This window comes from Cucurbita maxima, unplaced genomic scaffold (genome assembly GCF_002738345.1).
Source record: "Cucurbita maxima cultivar Rimu unplaced genomic scaffold, Cmax_1.0 Cma_Scf00002, whole genome shotgun sequence".
Classification (NCBI taxonomy): domain Eukaryota; kingdom Viridiplantae; phylum Streptophyta; class Magnoliopsida; order Cucurbitales; family Cucurbitaceae; genus Cucurbita; species Cucurbita maxima.
Window position 1 is genome coordinate 6,563,429 of NW_019272018.1, and position 18,789 is coordinate 6,582,217.

General features: G+C 36.0%; 1 protein-coding gene across 1 annotated transcript; it reads left to right on the forward strand.

Moving 5' to 3' along the window:
• Positions 1-884: 884 nt before the first annotated feature.
• Positions 885-16,326, forward strand: LOC111497390 (probable receptor-like protein kinase At5g61350). Its single transcript, XM_023148182.1, has 21 exons — positions 885-1,194; positions 2,162-2,263; positions 2,436-2,518; positions 2,617-2,701; positions 2,805-2,891; positions 3,800-3,861; positions 3,957-4,150; positions 4,293-4,353; positions 4,709-4,886; positions 5,570-5,608; positions 5,736-5,797; positions 5,876-5,912; positions 6,543-6,592; positions 6,755-6,824; positions 7,225-7,300; positions 10,930-11,027; positions 11,112-11,180; positions 11,534-11,579; positions 12,838-14,108; positions 14,602-15,672; positions 15,752-16,326. The coding sequence occupies exons 1-21, from the start codon at positions 1,132-1,134 to the stop codon at positions 16,133-16,135; spliced, it is 4,188 nt and encodes a 1,395-aa protein (XP_023003950.1). The 5' UTR covers positions 885-1,131; the 3' UTR covers positions 16,136-16,326.
• Positions 16,327-18,789: the final 2,463 nt, after the last annotated feature.

Below are 18,789 nucleotides of genomic sequence, written 5' to 3' on the forward strand. Positions count from 1 at the left end.
CTTGGGACTGCACTCTGGAAAAGGGCAAAGGATGAGATGTTGATAGGGCAGAGTAGGTATCTGTATCTAAGGCGGCAAATCACATCCCAAGTGGCATTCGCAGGTAGAAAGGAATCCGCAGGGGCAGGGTTCGGCGGCATCTCCGCTACTGCTGCGGCCCCCTGCCGTGCCGTCTAATTCCCTTATCTCAACTTCACCACCTACGTCTCTCTGAAACAAAACAACATTTCTTCCTATTTCTTTACTACTTTTCTTTATCATTTTCCTCATTAAATTTTATTCCTAAATATTTGTAATATTCGAATTAACTGTCATCCCACTTGATAGTACGATGGTAATAAAAAAAATTGATGAGAAAGATTAGACTTACGTGTCCAATTTAATTAGAGTCATTGGACCATAGTTGGTATTATATTATAATGTCACACTCTTTTTTTTTTTATATATATTTATGAATTCATAATCTTATTTAAAATAAAAAGTAATTTTCTACTTATATTAAAGTCCAATTAAAATAAAAGACGAAATAAATATATTAAAATTTAAGCAAATAAAATTATAAGGGAGACTTATTATCTCTTGAAAGAAATGGAGACTTTATTGTCTATTTCAAAATTAAATTAAATTTAAAAAAAAAAACTCAAAATGCCATAAAGTTTTGATCATTAAATTTGGTCATAAAGTTATTACGGCTTCCAACTATATCCCCATCTAATCATCTTCGATCTGTCACTCTACAAATGGGAATCGAACTTTCATCCTACGGCTCTGATTTAACGCTCCTACACATTTTCATTATTTATTAATAAAGTATAAAATGATTTTTGTGTGTTTTATTAAATTATAAATCATATTTACGAAAATAATAAATTTGCAAAATAACTAAAAAAAATTTCAGCCCTTCGAAATTCGTCTCCCACTGGCCCTCCCGCGGGAGAGAGAGAGAGAGAGAGAGATAGAGAGAGAAAACACGTAGTAGAATTTGGTCCGTGTGTGGACGAAGGATTCAGGGACGAACACGATGGTCATTGCAACTTGCTCTTAAAGTTCTTCTATCTTTTAGCTTCAATTTTCTTCTATAGTCTTGAATTTCGTCTCACAGAAGAGTTTCAATCCGTTTCTGCATTGGCTATGGCTGAGCCTTCGAACAGTTTGCCCGTGGATTCTCTCGGCGACATCGACGACTACATTTCGGTCAGTTCGTTATTGATTATCTTCTCTTTTGGTTGTTATTCTTTTTTCCACTTTCTTTTGCTTTAGTTTTTCTGATTCAATGTGTTGTGTTGAAAGAACGAAGTGCCGAGCTTTGAGCCTTGAGGTGTTTTAGTTTTTTCCTTCTTTCTTTCTTTCTGAGCCACATGCAGCTTTTCTTGTATTAATTGCAACAGGAGATGGGAAACTTCGAGGATTTATCTGGACTACTTTCTTTTTTGCTGTATTAATTGTTTTCTAATATATTTCTAATTTTTTTTTGTTCACTCCGGTAATATCTCTGGGTTCCACAATCGTATCATTCCTACTTCCGAATATCTAATCGTGTTTCATTTAAAGTGTATGATCGCTGTGAAGAGTGTTTTGGTAAAAAATGAACTCGAGCTTGACTTGGAAAGAACTAGCAAAGTAGTTCATTTCTAGTTGTCTCCTTTAGCAAATTATTCATCAACCAACTGACATTAAATTAAGGGAAAGGGAAAAGGGAAGGAAAAAAAAAAGTCAAGATAAAAAAAATAATTTACCATAGATTTGTTTCGATGTGAAAAAAAAAAAAAAAAATTGTAGAATATATCATATGAAAGATATAAATCTCTGCAACATTGAGCTTGATCGTTATGAGAAAGAATGATGCAAGCTCGTGTCTTTTTCGAAATTTTAGATTTAACAGCTACTGTAGGTTTTATAGCTAGTTTACTTGACCCAACAAGTTTCTGTTGGCTGATGCCTGCAATTATCCATTAAAGAAGATAGCATCCATGCCAGCTGCTGAATGAATGGTCAATAAGCTGAAGGATTGTAATAATTATCTTTTTAGTATTGATACAGATCAAGTATTTCTCCTGTTTTGATATATATTTTTTGAGATGAAAACTGAAGGATAACATCAGTTCTTTTCTGATTTAATACATGTCTCAGAATGTGATTGGAAACTGTTCATTTTGTGCAGACCAATGAAGGAGAGGGTTCATTAACATGGAACATGTTTAGTCATGTTTTTGAATTCGTACAAAACGGGAACCGAGCATTTAGAGATAATAACTTTGAAGAGGTGAAATGTTTCGCTGCTTGCTCTCTTAGATCTCTTACTATTGGAGAAAGTATAATACTTTTCTTCAGATCATGCATTAAACTATCATTTCCACATGAGTTTGTTTATATTGCACGATCAGTTTTTTATTCTCAGTATCTGAAAATAAAATACAAGTTTATTTTTTGTTCAGGCAATCAAGTGTTACTCAAGAGCAAATAACATCAAACCAGGTGATCCGGTTATTCTCAACAACAGAAGTGCTGCTTATATCAGGTTTTTATCATTATTATTATTATTATTTTTTAAAAATAGTTTTATCTTTCTTCCATTCAGTATTATTCATTCATTGTAACTATGATGCCAACAAACAGGATTAGTCGATTCCTCAAAGATAGACCACCGTCTGCTTCTGAATATCGACCATTGAATGGGTTGGATCCTACAGTACTTGCTGAAGTAATTCTATTCTAATTGCTTTTCATCTACTTTAATTTTTTATGGGAAATATTTCTTTTTGAATTACATTGGTTGCGTTGTTAACTCTTCAACAATATTTCAGCTTGCACTAAAAGATGCTGAGAAGCTGATGGACCAATGCAGTAAATCAGTGAAACCATATATTCTGAAGGCTAATGCTCTCATTCTCGTAAGAATATCTTATTTTTGAAACCCCCCAAGATAAGATTTACCTGACTTCCAAACAAAAAGAATGGGAGGAAATTTTCCAATCGACATATCTATATTTCTGTAAACCATGATGGTCAAGGTCAATAGGAGGGGCAATATGTTTCTTCTGGAATAGCATGGAAATTTAACTAGATGTCGAATTTCAATCATGGTGATGAATAAATAGAAAAACAAAAATTTATTAAAATATAATCATGGAAAATCTACAGAAACAAACATCTAAAGGAATAAAAACTTGAAATAAAATGGTGAAAAATTCACCTGCTACGAGACCAACTCAAACATGACAACATTTTTGTTCATACATTACGTACTTGCATTTGTTAAGTCTCATCCATAAATTGAGCTACTAGTGGAACTCACCCATAATCTTAGAGTAGTGGATTAACATACCCTTTTTCAGCATCTCACTCTACCATACGGATTTATTTAGTTTTTATGCTTCGTTCAATAATTTGCTCTCTTTGTATATGTGCATGTTTGCACATCTTACTTCCACCCCATTTTCTTTATTCTTATTGTTCTCTCCTTGGTTTCATCGTGTGATCTATCTTTCTAATATGTGGCCTTTTACATTGATTCAATCTTATATTTATAGACTTGTATGAAAAGTTTAATAGTTTGCTAATAACTGTTTAAATGATTTTTACAAATTTTCAAAATTTCGGTGGTTTCTTCTCAATTTTTTTTTGTACCTCCATAAATTTTAGACCCTTATATTTTAATCAACATTTGATTGCTTGAACAAAATCGCCCGATCTTTATAATAAAAGTAGAAAAGGTTAAATACTCCACATTTTTAATTTTAGCGTTTTTAGAAAAATATTTTTTTATACATATAACTGTAATTTTGTGTTAACTATGCAGCTAGAAAAATATGACATAGCAAAGGATATTATTCTATCCGGCCTTCAAATTGACCCTCTAAGGTAATATATTTCTATTTTCATATAGAAATGTATGTAATTTAGTTGAATGTCCTTTTTGTGAAAAAAATTTCCCTTTTGTTTCTTGTAATATGTAGCAATCCTCTTCAGGCTTCTCTTCAGAGATTGGAGAGGATAGCTGTGAGTCAGACAGGAAGGGGACGCCATGGGCTACCAGATCGTAGTGATGAATTTGATTGCACCCTTTGTTTTAAGCTTCTTTATGAACCCATCACAACTCCCTGTGGGCATTCTTTTTGCCGTTCTTGCTTATTTCAGTCGATGGATCGTGGTTAGTGGTTTTTGTTTCCTTCTCTCCGTTGGCATTTCTATTTCAATAGTTACATTTCATTACTACTACTACTATTATTATTATTTTGGAGGGAGATGTGAGAGCTTAGAATTGTCTTTCTGATTGTGTATTGAAATTATAGGTAATAAATGTCCGCTGTGCCGAACAGTTCTTTTTATCAGTTCAAGAACATGTGCAATCAGGTAAGCTGCTCATGTTGTAGTAATCAGGGCATGGTATTGAAGTCCAAAAAGCAGCCATGTTTGGTTTCATTCTACCCACAAAATATGTGCTTTTGTTATGGAAAGTAGTTAAAGCATGAACGGAAGTCCATAAATGAACCCAGTTGTCGTTTGAGAATTGGTCAAAACACGTAAAAAGCTTACTGCATGCATGCTACAGACTTTATATACATGCATGTGCATGTTTGTTGTTTGTAGTGTAGTGATACTATATGAACATGAAAATGTCTCCTGTTAAGTAAACATTATGGTATAATTTATTATCTAGTTCGGTTGATATCACTTTTTTGCATGACATTCAGTTGGTTTTTACCAGTGTTACGCTGAGCAACATTATACAGAAGAACTTTCCAGAGGAGTATGCTGAAAGGAAGTCAGAACATGATGGTTTGGCAAATTTTGGTATCGATATAATGCCTCTTTTTGTCATGGATGTTGTTATCCCATGTCAGAAATTCCCGCTTCACATATTTGAACCCCGCTACAGACTTATGGTGAGTTGGTCAAGGTTTCCTTTTTTTTAAAAAAATTTCTGGTAACGTATACGGCATGTTGCCTTTCAATTTTTGTTTTTTGTTATTTCAATCAGCACGTTGCCTGCTTAATTTTTTTTTTTTTTTTTTTTTGCGGAGCCTTTTGGAACAATATGTGCTAAAGTGCTTTTGTGAATTAGTCGGCTCTTTTGGTACCGCAAGTTCAAGCAAATATTTTGCATGGTGACTGCAAGGACATATGAGTTCACATCCTAAATAATGAACACCCTAAATTCCTTCTCTATTTACATAGTTATTATTCTTCAGGGTGCAATTGTTGTCTCTGTATTTGTGGTTAGATAAATAAGCCTATAAATTTATTTGTTTTTATCCTGAACAAGCCATATAAACTTATTTCTTGTGATTATCTTGATACGCAATACTTCCATGAGACCTATGTGCTTCTGCTGACTTTACAAATTTTAATTCTCTCTCTCTCTCTCTCTCTCACGAAAGTTATGAACTCACTTTTCTTTTCTCTTAATCAAAGTTCCTTTCCTATAAATGAGTCTCTCTGGCCATAAATTTCTCTTTTCTTTGTTATTTTGTTTTTCTTTAAATAAGCAATCTTCCAGGTGCCGTTTTTCCACCTTATGTTTATCATATTGAATTATTTAAACCAATTCCGTTAACTTACATAACAGGTCCGGAGGATAATGGAAGGCAATCATCGTATGGGAATGGTAGATGTTGTAACTATTAATTTTTTTTTCTTTTCATTAAGTTATCCTGATCTTCTCTTTTCTTAAGGTATAATACATTTCTTAAAGGCTTGACTGTTACTGTTGTGGTTGTATGTTTGTCATCTAGGTTATTGTGGATTCTACAACAGGTTCTATTGCTGATTTTGCATGTGAAGTGGAAATTACCGAGTAGGTGCAGTCATACTTTGGCCCCTCATATCCCTTAATCAATAGAAAACGTTACCCATTGTTTTTTTTCCTTATCAGGTGTGAGCCTCTTGCAGACGGACGATTCTATCTAGAGGTTAGGCATCTGTTCTTGTATTATTTTATATGTTTTTTCATAACCTTGGTGAATTGATCCAATATGGTGTAGTAGATATCTCTTTTAACATTAATATCAGCTATTTCTGTAAATTTGTAGGTGATGTCCATAACATATACATTACATATCCTAAATTAAATATTTAATTTTGATTTATTGTGGCTGAAGATGAAAACATAAGAACTTCCTTTCATGTTCTCATTTGATATGTGATTTAGATATTTTTCTTGTACATATGTGAGTGATGTTATAATTTTAATTGAACTGAGCCACTTTGTTATGGATAGTCGAGAGTAATGTGGCTTAAAGTTTGAGTAGTAAAAATATTATATGGCGTTGATAGTAGTTTCTTCTGCTTAAGAATATTCACCACATTTAGAAGGCACACTGCCACGACTTGGCTGGATTATCCTACCATTTTTCCATTAAAAAGAAATCCTACTATGTTTTCAAGTTGATTATCTTTAAAAGTAAAGGATGCCACAATTACAAGTTATAATTTCTTGCTGCTCATTGCCTCGTGAAGAAGCATTCATGTTCTTAGAATACTATTGGTCTGATTGTCCTTTCTCATACTTATGTATGTCCTGCTTTTAAAAACTTGTGCAGATTGAAAGTCGTCGAAGATTTCACATTATTCGATCTTGGGATCAAGATGGGTTAGTTTGCATCACTTTGATGTTTTGCTCATACTTGAAACAGGTTTTCGGATTTACTTCTTGTTTCTGTATCCCCAAAAAAGAGAAGCTGCAAAAGCCAGAGTTATGAAAGTTTTCCAGTTTTAGTTAGACGGGTTTATTTTCTTTTAATGCTTTATTCAGGTATCGAGTGGCAGAGATCGAATGGGTCAATGATGTAGCTCCCGCAGAAGGGACAAGAGAGCAAGCAGAAGTAAATTACTGAAAACTTGGCTTTTCATTTGCTATATGTATCTCTTTTTGCTTCGGATACATTATATTCAAAGATAAGCCAGATGTTGAAGTCGTTGCTTTTTGGCCAGGATCTTAATATTCCATAATGAGCTGGGGGCCATTTTTAACCAATACTAATTTATCTGGCATGAATTGGCATTTGGAGAGGCTAAATTATAGGGTTATGTTTTAAGTGCAATTAATTATCTTTTTCGATCAAAGTAGGTTTTTCAAAATTTTCATTTGCTAAACTCAGTATGTTTGGTACGTAAGGTTTGATGTTTATGTACGTCTGAGTAACATGTTTTCTATTGTTCTTGCTGCTTTCCCCTTCTTTTGTTGATTTCTCACTTGCAAAGCATCTGTATGCCTGTTTACAGTTGCAGGAAATGACAAATAATGCAGCAGAGTACGCTCAGTCATGGATAAGGAAGGCAAAAGAAGCATCTAGGCGAGGTAAGGGAGATTATATCATTCAAAATAAAAAAACTCTAATTTTAGTGATTGTGCTACTTATTATCTCCTTGGACAGAGGCTTTTTTTGGCCTTTATTTGGATGTAAATATTTCATTTTACTTGATGCAAAGTTTCTGTTATTATTTTAAAAGACCCCTGTTCAAGACCGTTTATGATAAAATACTATTTCGTTTAATGAAAAAACCAACTTTCATTGTGAAGAATTAGAAGGTAATACAAAAACATGGGAAAAAGGAAAGCCAAAGAAAAAGGGGACGAGAACAAAAATCAAAGGCTAACAAACTACCCAATTACGAAATATGGCTCCAGTTTAAAATTATGATAAACAAAGGCCAATCACAAAAATTCTTAGTAACTAAGGGCTGAAGGGAGGTATATAGCTGCCTTGTACGACCTGTTAATAGCCAAGTGAACACCAAAAGCCTCCTAAACAATGTCTTCAATTGCCACAAGAAATTGACGTCCCCACACACATTTATATTGGGAACAAAAACCAACTATGGAAGAACAAAAATTGAGCCCACTACATTTTGTAGAGAACACCAATTACAGAAAAGAGCCCGCTACAACTTGAAGAGAACATCAATTACAGAAAAGGCTCAAATTGTAATAACAAAAAACGGTTACGAAGAAGATTTTGTAGGGAATATGAAAAGAAGACAGTTTAATAAGCCAACTCCAAATGTCCTTAAAACCCCTCGTACATCTTTTGATATCCGCTTATGTTTCTTTAACAGTATATTTCTTTTATTAAAAGAGGGGTGATCAAGTTCCTCCTCTACAATATCCCACTCCTTGGAACTAAACTGACGCTAAAAGTCTCAAGAAATCTTTCTCAAATTTCTTTAACACATCTCTATAAAGTATATCTACCCTGTACTTGAAGTGTTGATTTGATAAATTTACTCTCTAAAGACTATCTAAAATAGATTCGTAAATTTTGGAGCCAAATTATTATTGTTTCACTTTTTCAGATTACCCAACTTCATAAAAGTTGATGTCTTCTTTGCTTGAATTAGATTGTCATATTCTTTGCATCCCATGAATATATTACAAAATTTGGATACTTGTACTCTTCATTTTTTCATCTAAAACCTCCAATCAATTATAAATATTTCACCAAAATTTTTAATTGACTTTTTAATACCAATACTTTGACAACTGTTTATCAATTTGACTCTCATTTTGGCCTTACTCCGGAAATTGTTGGCTTTCCCCAGTCAACTGTAACTTTCACGTGGATTTATTCATCTATTCCACGTCGGTTGGCGTTCAAGTTGAATATACTTTGGTCTCCCTAGGTTTACGGTATGAATATTTTTCTCAAGGAGAGGAGAATGGTACGAGACCTTATTTGGACCTTGGACGGAACTATTGGGTATTTTTCCTCCCACTCGTTGATGCAACTAGTTTAGTTCTTAATTGTAAATGCTAAAGGTTAGAGAGAATGAAAATCCTCTGTTCCATTCACTAAAGAGATATACATACAAGTGTACAAGGTTAACCTAAGTAGGAGAAAGTAAAAAGGCAATAAAAGACGAAACAACTAATACGTTCACCAAAAACATAACTATACTAATATAACAACTTTAACACTCCTCCTTCAAGTTGTAGCATGTTTATATTAATCATGCCCAACTTGCAACTCACAATGTTCACATTCTTTTGTGAGCTGCAAGTTGGGCATCATTGAGGTTTTACATGGCTTAGCCCCTAATTTTCCTACTTCGGTCAATAAATCTTGCTTCTTATTACCTCAATTCCTAGAATGTATTTCAACATTCCCAAATCTTTTGTATGGAATTGACTATGGAGAAAGGTGTTCAATATTAGATGTCTAATGTGTCGTCACCGGTAATGACCATATCATTAACATACATGACAACATGATGACACTACTTTCAAATCGTTTATAAAAGACAAAATGATCTAACTTGCTTTTCCTCATTCTAAAGTTTTCAATCACTTGACTGAATTTTTCAAACCATGCTTGTGGACTCTACTTTAATCCCTACAAGGATTTACGAAGACAACACATACCTTTCTATTACCCCACTAAGAGTGAAGCTTGGTGATTGCTTCATATACACCTCTTCTTGAAGATCATCATGAAGGAAGACATTTTTAATACAAGCTGATGCAAGGGCCATTGATAAAGGGATGTTGATAAAACGAATAACTTGACGGAAGCCAATTTAGCAACCAAAGAAAAAATATCAGAATAGTTGATGCCTTGAGTTTGTGTGTAGGCTTAACAACAATACGAGCTTCAATCGAGCTACAGATCCGTAGGCTTCTTTCCTACCAGAAGTGAGTAAATCTCAAGTACAATTGTCATCTAGCAGGCCAACCAAAATGACAGATTCCTGAATAGTTTTTTTGGGATAGATACAGATTTCAGGGATGCAATGAAAAAACAGGTTGAAGATGACTAATTTTATTTGAAAAAAATAGGAAATGGGATAAGTGCACGAACATTTACATTTATGAAAAGCAATAGGACATTGCTTGTTCTTGGATCCAATGACGAACAAGCCTCTGGTATAGGGCATGTGACCGAAAGAGGTGATTGTTGAAAATAAACCTGAGTAATAGGTGGTTGAGTAGAAACAGGTACATATGGAGATGGATCATTAAAGGGCTCACAAGAAGAGACAATTTTGTAGACAAGAAAACCATCATCTTCCTCTTTATGCTCCTCTAACTCTTACACGAAGGTTATGAGTAGAATGGGTTTGAACAGAATACCTTCTCTAGCTTTGTTCTCTAGGTCATGCATAGGCATATTTGCGATCTTTCCTATTAGCTGTTGCTTTTGAAAGAATTGGTTTTTTCAGTTAACAATATTCTGGTAAAGAGAAATTGAAGGAAAAGTTCTCAATCCCTGTCCTGTTCCTATTCAAAATCAAGCTTCTCCCATGTTGTTGGGAGTGGTTGGTTCCTCACGAGGCTTGATTGCCTAGAAAATTTTGGTATCCCTCGAGGAAGTTAACCAATTGCACCAAATGTCAATGTTAGGTCATGAATGTCAATCTGCGAAAAAGATGAGGAGATGGAGATTCCAAAGTATAACTGTTTCTTAGCACCATGAATTCTAATTTCTGTAATTTATAAATAATATAATATGAACAGGATCAAGTCACACAATTTAGTTATTTAGAGTATCTTTTCCGCTTGTTCCCTATTAGACATCTTTATTTTCGAAGAGACCAGTCTGCTCCAAATTAAACTTTTCTGGTGGTTCCTATTTTGTCCCTGCCTCGACATCATAATTATGATGTCGTTAGTGGTTAAAGCTTGATGAAAAACTCAGGTACCAGCAGCCCAGCGCCACATCTCTAAAATTGAAAATGATTTTTTTTTCTACTTGTTTATCATAGGATATTGCCCTTTGTGCAATTGATTTGACTTAGTTGTGCAGTTCGATTAAAAACTTTTCCACCTATATTGTTGCATTTGGATTTGTCTTGAAGGAGCAGTTTTGTTGAATTCAGCAGCCTTTCCCTTGCCTTCTCACATGCATGATATCATGCCAAAATAAACTATTAGACCAATTCTGATCTTTTCTCCATTCATGCACACTTTTTCATGCAACACAATTTGGTCAGTAATGGGATTTTTGACAGATCATAGCAAACACGATAGACTTCTTAATGTGGAAGCAATGATGCCCTCATCACGAGATCCTGAACGGTTCAGCTTCTGGGTAGCTTTTCCATCTTGTATCTCATCAAACTTATTCATGGACTTTCACAATCTTTAAGCTGATTGTAATCTCTTATTGCTGCAGCTTGCTACCCTTTCAAATCGGAGGCCCCTGGAAAGATTGGAACTTCTACGAATGACGGATACAAGAGAGGTACCAAAATTCCTTTTACCGAAATAGAAATTGTTTGTTCTGGCCTTGCCATGTTAAGCTAGTTTTTATAGAAAACCCCAGTATGATACGTATGCTTATTTAAACATAAGCAACTTTCTCATGGTGTTGAAAAAGCTAAATCAATCCTTTTTCCAACACTGTTATGAATGCTTATCGTTCTTGTCCTTCTTTCTTCATCTTCCGTTTCTCATCGAACCAGTACCGCAATCCACATTACCGACAATGGACCAAACATTCTAAACTGATCATCTTGAATGAAATTTGTAGATTCCCTTGTTCTTTTGGTGACCTTCCGTCTATTTTAATGGCTGTTATTTGGTATTGACGTGCAGAGGATAAGGCGTGGACTTGTATATCTCAAAGCAGAAGAACAGGGGTGTCAGATGCAATGATAAGTAAACAGCTGTAACATCTGTTGGTCAAATTCTCTGCAGATTGTGATTGACCATTAAGAAGTTGACATATGAAAACATTCTTTGGTTCATATAGGCACATATTTATCATAATATAAAGTCCTCCAAGAAGAATTGTGGTCACCATATGTATTCCACTATTTTTTTGGAGCTTTTATCAAAGTCGTCTTATCTTTCCTCTTTATCTCTGAACAATGGCGGAAGGGAAAATTTGTTGTTATTCACAGAAACATTCGAAACAGGAGAATATATCGTATTCGTTTTCTTTTAAAGGTTTAAAATTTCAGGGGCTAGATTTTACTTTAATAACTTTAATAGTTTCTATTAAGTAATTGTGAGATTCACGTTAATTAGAGAAAAGAATGATGCATTGGGGAAGTTCGAAGATGATAATACAAATACTTCAATGTTATATTTGTGATAAATAACTCTATTTTTATTTTTAAATGTGATTTATTTTATATGTTTACTTATTGCAATATTTATTACAATTGGTTTTTTTTTTCTTCTTTGTTATAAAAAAGGGTTAAAATTAGGATAATATTATCAAATAAAGAAGACTTTTGAAGGGAATAGTATTAGTGGTGTGCATTATCAAAGTTTCTTCTATTTTATTTTTATTTTATAATTTAGGTAATGCATTATCACAGCTTCACAAATGCTAATATATTGAACAGAAAAACGAATAGCTTTTCAAATTACATTTATTGATTGGACAATGGCCTTTGGAGTTAGTTGGTCGTTATTCAACGGAAAACTGATAAATTCCAATGTTCTTGGGACCCACTCCAATAGTTATCTAAATTTTTTATTTCTAGATCTAATAAATTGTAACAAAGGTATGGTAGCAAGAAGATTACTTTGGCCACTATATATATCATTTAAGAAATATAAGTTAAATTTAAAACGCCATTAAAATGATACTTAAACGTTTTTTGAACGAACAAGTAAAATTTTGAAGATCCAGCTCGAAAACGAAAACAAAAACGTAAACAAACTTACAAATTAGGTAATAATTAAACTGGAAAAAGTCTAATAATAAGATTGAAAGAAGGTGGAAGGACGCATGAGAGGTATGCACGTAGTTCACTTACTTGCCTCCAACGAACTCCAAAGCAATGGCTATGCCTTTGGCTAACGCCTCTCTCTCTATGTAACGCAGTTTGTTGTTGTGTTCCATCTTCTGTTACTCTGCATGCCCTCTCCCTCCTTCCTCTAATCTACCTCCCTCTCCGCCGTTTCTCCACCATGCCCTCCTCCTCTCCTCCTCCGCCGCCACCGCCGCCGCTCCCCCTCTCACTCTACCTCTAAAAAGTCTCAACTTCCTTCACTTCCGGCGCCCATGGGGGGAGAATTCTGTACCACTCCATTCCCCTCCTCCCTTTTCCTCCTCTCTCTACTCCTCTTCTTCTCTCTCTCCTCTGCTATTCATCCCTCTTTTGTTCCCTTTTCCCCTCGCGACAATTACTTGATCGACTGCGGCTCGCCGGGGCAAACCCATCTCGACGACGGCCGGATTTTCAAATCCGATCGCGAATCGACTTCTCTCCTTGCCACTGAAGAAGACGTCCAAACCTCAATCGATTCCATTCCCGTAAACGCCACTGTTTCGCCTCTGTCTTCTTGGGCATTGCCTCTCTTCCGCACCGCCAGAATCTTCCCAAGCGATTCCACTTACACTTTCTTCATTTCTCAGGCCGGCCGCCATTGGATTCGCCTCTATTTTTACCCTCTTCCTCACCCTAATTATAATCTCTCCGATTCCGTTTTCACTGTCACAACAGACAGTTTCGTCCTCCTCCACGATTTCTCAATCAAGGCCGACTCCAAAATCGTCTCCAAGGAGTATCTAATCAACATCACTACTGATCGATTCTCCCTTCAATTCAAACCAAAGAAGAATTCATCGGCGTTCATCAATGCCATCGAAATCGTCTCCGCCCCAGATCCTCTGTTTTCCGATTCCGCCACCTCTGTTTCTCCGGTGGGGTTTTTTAGCGGATTGTCGCATTTCGCTCTGGAAATCTGCTACCGTGTTAATGTCGGAGGGCCTCAGATTGTTCCTAGAAACGATACGTTGTCAAGAACGTGGGAAACAGATGATGCTTATAACAGATTCCCACAGGGTTCTAAGAACGTTTCTGTGGATTTGAACTCGATTAAATACCCTGGAAACGACTTGACTCCATTGATTGCTCCATATTGGGTTTATGCAACGGCGGAGGATCTGCAAGATTCAAAAACAATGCAAGTAAGCTTTAATATGAGCTGGAGTTTTAATGTGGAGCAGAGCTATTCATATTTGATCAGACTCCATTTCTGTGACATTGTGAGCTCCGTCCTCAACACTTTGTACTTCAATGTTTACATCAACGGGATGATGGGTATTGCAGATCTCGACCTCTCTCAGCTCACCGGCGATCTTTCAACTCCTTACTACAGAGACCTCGTCCTCAATGCCTCCTCCATCAAAAACAACACCATCATGATTCAGGTCACCTCCCTAAACTGCTACCGAACTCATAAGCTTATTCATGTTGTTAATGTTAATGAATTCCCAACCATCCTTCGAACAAATTACGCTATGAAACCTCTCTAAGGTCTATTAGCCCTCGAATAGCATTCCTCTAACAGCATTCCTTTAAAGGAGGCTAGACTCATTTTTTTAGAGCCCCTCAAACCAAGTACACAATTTGTTGATACATGAGTCACTTTTTACTATATTTTCAAGGCTTTTGACTCTCTACATGTTATTCTATTGTCCATTTTAAATTAAGCTCGGGTGGCTTTGCTTTGAACTTTTCATAAGGCCTCTCATGAAAATTTATTCTCGCTTATAAATTCATAATTACCCTCTAAATTAACTGAGATGGGACTTCCCCCAAATAAACTTGAATTTCACTGGTTAGCCATAGACTTTCCATTAGGAGATAAGAAAAGATAAGAAAAGGTGGTTTTAATCTTTTATTCATATTCTAAACGCGCAGGTGGGTCCATCGAATCTGAATTCAGGCCTTCAAGATGCAATCCTTAATGGTGTAGAGATCATGAAGATGAGCAACGATGCACAGAGCTTGGATGGGTTGTTTTCAGTGGATGGAAAATACATGGGAGGCTCAAGATTTAGCGCCATGAAGATTGCAGCTATTGTGGCTTTGGGAATGGGAGTGATGGCCGTTCTGTTTCTTGGAGTAATGTTCTTGAGATGGCAGAAAAGGCCTCAAGGATGGGAGAAGAGGAAGAGCTTCTCTTCATGGCTTCTCCCGTTGCATTCAAATCAATCCAGTTTCTTCTCTAGCAAAAGCAGCTCCAGAAGATCAAGCGTTTTTGGGTCTCGCCGGAGCAAGACTGGGTTCTCAGGTATCTACACCAATGTCGGCCTCGGTCGTTTCTTCTCCCTCAATGAGTTACAGGTTGCGACGCATAATTTCGACGAGAAAGCAGTGATCGGCGTTGGTGGGTTCGGCAAAGTCTACGTCGGAGCTTTAGAAGACGGAACCAAACTCGCTATCAAACGAGGAAACCCTAGCTCTGATCAAGGCATTAACGAGTTCAGAACTGAGATCGAAATGCTCTCCAAACTCCGCCATCGCCATCTCGTTTCCCTAATCGGTTACTGCGACGAGCAATCCGAGATGATTCTTGTGTACGAATACATGGCCAATGGCCCATTTCGCGACCATTTATACGGCTCAAATCTCCCTCCATTGTCGTGGAAACAGAGGCTCGAAATCTGCATAGGCGCCGCCCGTGGGCTGCACTATCTCCACACCGGTGCAGCTCAGGGCATCATCCACCGTGATGTGAAGACCACAAACATTCTCCTCGATGAGAATTTTGTTGCTAAAGTCTCTGATTTTGGACTCTCGAAAGCCGCCCCATCGCTGGAACAGACCCATGTCAGCACTGCAGTGAAAGGAAGCTTCGGTTACCTCGATCCAGAGTACTTCAGACGACAACAATTGACTGACAAATCGGATGTTTACTCATTTGGGGTTGTTCTATTTGAAGTTCTATGCGCGAGACAAGTGATAAACCCGACATTGCCGCGAGAGCAGGTTGCTAATCCAACGCTTCATTCATGTTAAGTTCTTGTTAGACTCATCGATTCTTATAGCTCATTGTGAACACATACAGGTGAATTTGGCGGAGTGGGCAATGCAGAATTACAGAAAAGGAAAGCTAGAGAAGATAATTGATCCTGTTATTAGCAGCTCAATAGTACAGGGATCGCTGAAGAAATTCGTGGAAGCAGCAGAGAAATGCTTGGGTGAATATGGCGTGGACAGGCCGAGCATGGGAGATGTGCTGTGGAACTTAGAGTATGCTTTGCAGCTGCAAGAGGCAGTGTCAGAGCTGGAGGACCCAGAGGAAGACAAGTGCGAAGGGCTGGCGGCTTTGGACAAAGGAAACGACGATGAACCGAAAGGAAAAGGCAGTGCTTCTGCGAGTAATGATGCTTCTGAAGTGTCAGTGAGTGCTCCTCTGTTTGCAGAGGTTCGAAATTTTCAGGGAAGATGAACAGTTTTTACTTGGAATTCGCCATCCTCCTCTTCGCTGATACATTCTCAGCTCCAAACCCAAATTTGATGTTCATACAGAGTGTTGTGTAGATTTTATCATTATTGCCTTTTTTTTTTTTTTATTTACATCGTTTCTTCATTTTTCAATCCACTTTGAATCTTCTGTGTATATGAATCTCCCTCTTGTCTCAGTTTCGTTAACATTTGTAGAAGAAGCTAATATCGGTATCATTTTTCAATCTTGTTTTTGAAGGCAAGCTTGCATGTAACGGTCTACGTCCACCGTGTGTAGATATTGTCGTCTTTAGATTTCAACTTTCCCCTTCGGACTTTCGTTTTTAAAACACCTCTACTAGAAAGAGGTTCCCACCTTCCTGTAAAGAATGGTTTGTTCTCCTTGTCCATGCAAGATCTCACAAATCAACTAGGTGGATCTTACCCAACCTTAGCAAGCTACCAATTGTTATAAGAGCCGAAGCCCATCTACAAAGCCTGTTATACATGTCGTACGTCTCACGATTTTTACACTTTATAAAAAATGTTTTGTTCATCTGGCTGACGTGGGAGCTCACAATCCACCCTCTTGAACTGTTATGCTTGTTTACATTGATAGCTAACTCTTCAATATCTATTAGCTTACGAGAGACCTATTGCCTTCGTTCTTCTTATTCGCTTCTTTTTGTACTTTTGGATATTGTAAGCAACTCGAGATTATAGAGTGTCATGAAAGCAAAACCTGAGTAATTTTAATATTTTCTTTCTAATTAAAAAATTGTGACAAAAATTAATTTACAAAAAATATTATTGTCCCATGTTTTGTAATAAAATAGATCCATATAAAATGTAATTAATTAAATTAAGTAAAATAAAAAGGCACCAAACTTTTTATTTAAAAAAAAAATGTCTTTTTGATGAGGTGAGATCTACATCTACCTTCCACCAACTAAGCATAGGTCAACAGGCTTTTCTACCCAACCAACTTCCATTTTTTTTAATTGTCTTAAGGATTTTTTTCTTAAATGTTTTAAATTGACGGTTTTAGTGGCACTCGTTTGAAAAACGAACAAAGTTGCTACTCGGACAACTTCTTTAGTGCTTTAAATGGCCGAATTAGGGTATTCTCAAAAGGATTTGGGTGGCCGCTAGTTTTATTCTTCTCTAGTGAATATAGTAAGAGACTATGTAAGAAAGAAGTTTTTCTAAACGTCCCAGTAACACTGGTATGAGAAATGGAAAAGGAAAAAAAAAACAATGGTACTCCTATAGAAAATGGCTCGAGAGTGGAACTCTTTAGGGATGCTTGTTTATAGAACATTTGTGTCAAATTCATCAAATTTGAACATTCCTCGTAATATCGTTGAAAAGGATTTATTGTAATTCAGTTTCACTCACGAACCATTTTTTAGTTTTTGTTTTTATAGAGGTACCCATTGATGACTTTTTTTTTTAAGACTTTCGGAAAAATTTCTTGCTCGTGTTAATCTTACTGTATTCACTGGAAATTGTGAGGAAAAAGCATGTGGTCATGTGTATAGGAGCTCTCTCGGGCCATTTTTCATTGAGATATTGTCCACTTTGTCCACTACGCATCATCCAGATATTGTCCTCTTCGAGCCTTCCCCACAATTCACCCCTCTTGGAGATCCCACCATTCTTCACAATTAATCAATGTGATATCTCATAATTCACCCTTTTCGGAGGTCTAGCGTCCTCACTGACACATTCTGATACCACTTGTAAGAGTCCAAACCCACTACTAATAGATATTATCCACTTTAACTTTGACCAATTACGTATCTTCGTCATCCTCACAGTTTTAAAATGCGTCTATTAGAAAAAAGTCTTCACACTCTTATAAACAATGTTTCATTCCCCTCTCCAACCGATGTGGGATCTCACAATAACCTAATAATAATAATAATCAATGAAATAATGCACAATTAATATTTTTAGCGCATTAACACTTAAAATCATATGAACTAATATATAAGGGAAAAAAAATGTATAGACGTCTAATAATGAATAGAAAAATTATTATAAAAAAGTTAATACAAATAATAAAAAGGAATCTTGAAGTTGCTTGGAGTTTAGCCATAGGCTCACCTCCATGGATCGAATCCCTTTAATAAATGAATAGAGTCCATGCCTTTTTTCAATACAATTTTTTCTTATCAAGATAGGATTTATGGCTTTATTCAATTATTTTCTTAATGTATTTATGTCGGGACCCACTTTATTACAAATGGAATGGGGCCGAAGAATTCACTTAAAGATTCAAACTTCTAACCGTTCATTCAAAGACTATGCCTTGATATCTTGATCATGTGACAAATATAATTAAATAATTTTTTAAAATAAAATAAAAATCATAATTAATACTAATGAGATTGATAGATGAAGAAGCATTAGGTAATCAATCTCTGTTGGAGGTTAGGTTAAGTATGAGTATTAGTGGAAAAAGAGTGGATTAGAAGCAATTAAAAGAAAGAGATCAAAATTGAATGAGGAAGCAAATATCAAACCCTTAACTTTTTCCTCATCCTCTTGCGGTTGCTTGGTTAGATATGGAGGAATCAACAGCTTCTTCATTATAACCAAACAACCCTTTGGATTCATAGCCCCAAACCCATCGTTTTGATTCAAGTTCTTCTA

Coding starts and splice junctions, on each gene's coding strand:
- LOC111497390 (XM_023148182.1), top strand. CDS start 1,132: ATGGCTGAGCCTTCGAACAGTTTGCCCGTGGATTCTCTCGGCGACATC. Junction 5,798..5,875: donor TGTGAAGTGGAAATTACCGA/GTAGGTGCAGTC, acceptor TTTCCTTATCAG/GTGTGAGCCTCTTGCAGACG. Junction 15,673..15,751: donor CGACATTGCCGCGAGAGCAG/GTTGCTAATCCA, acceptor GAACACATACAG/GTGAATTTGGCGGAGTGGGC.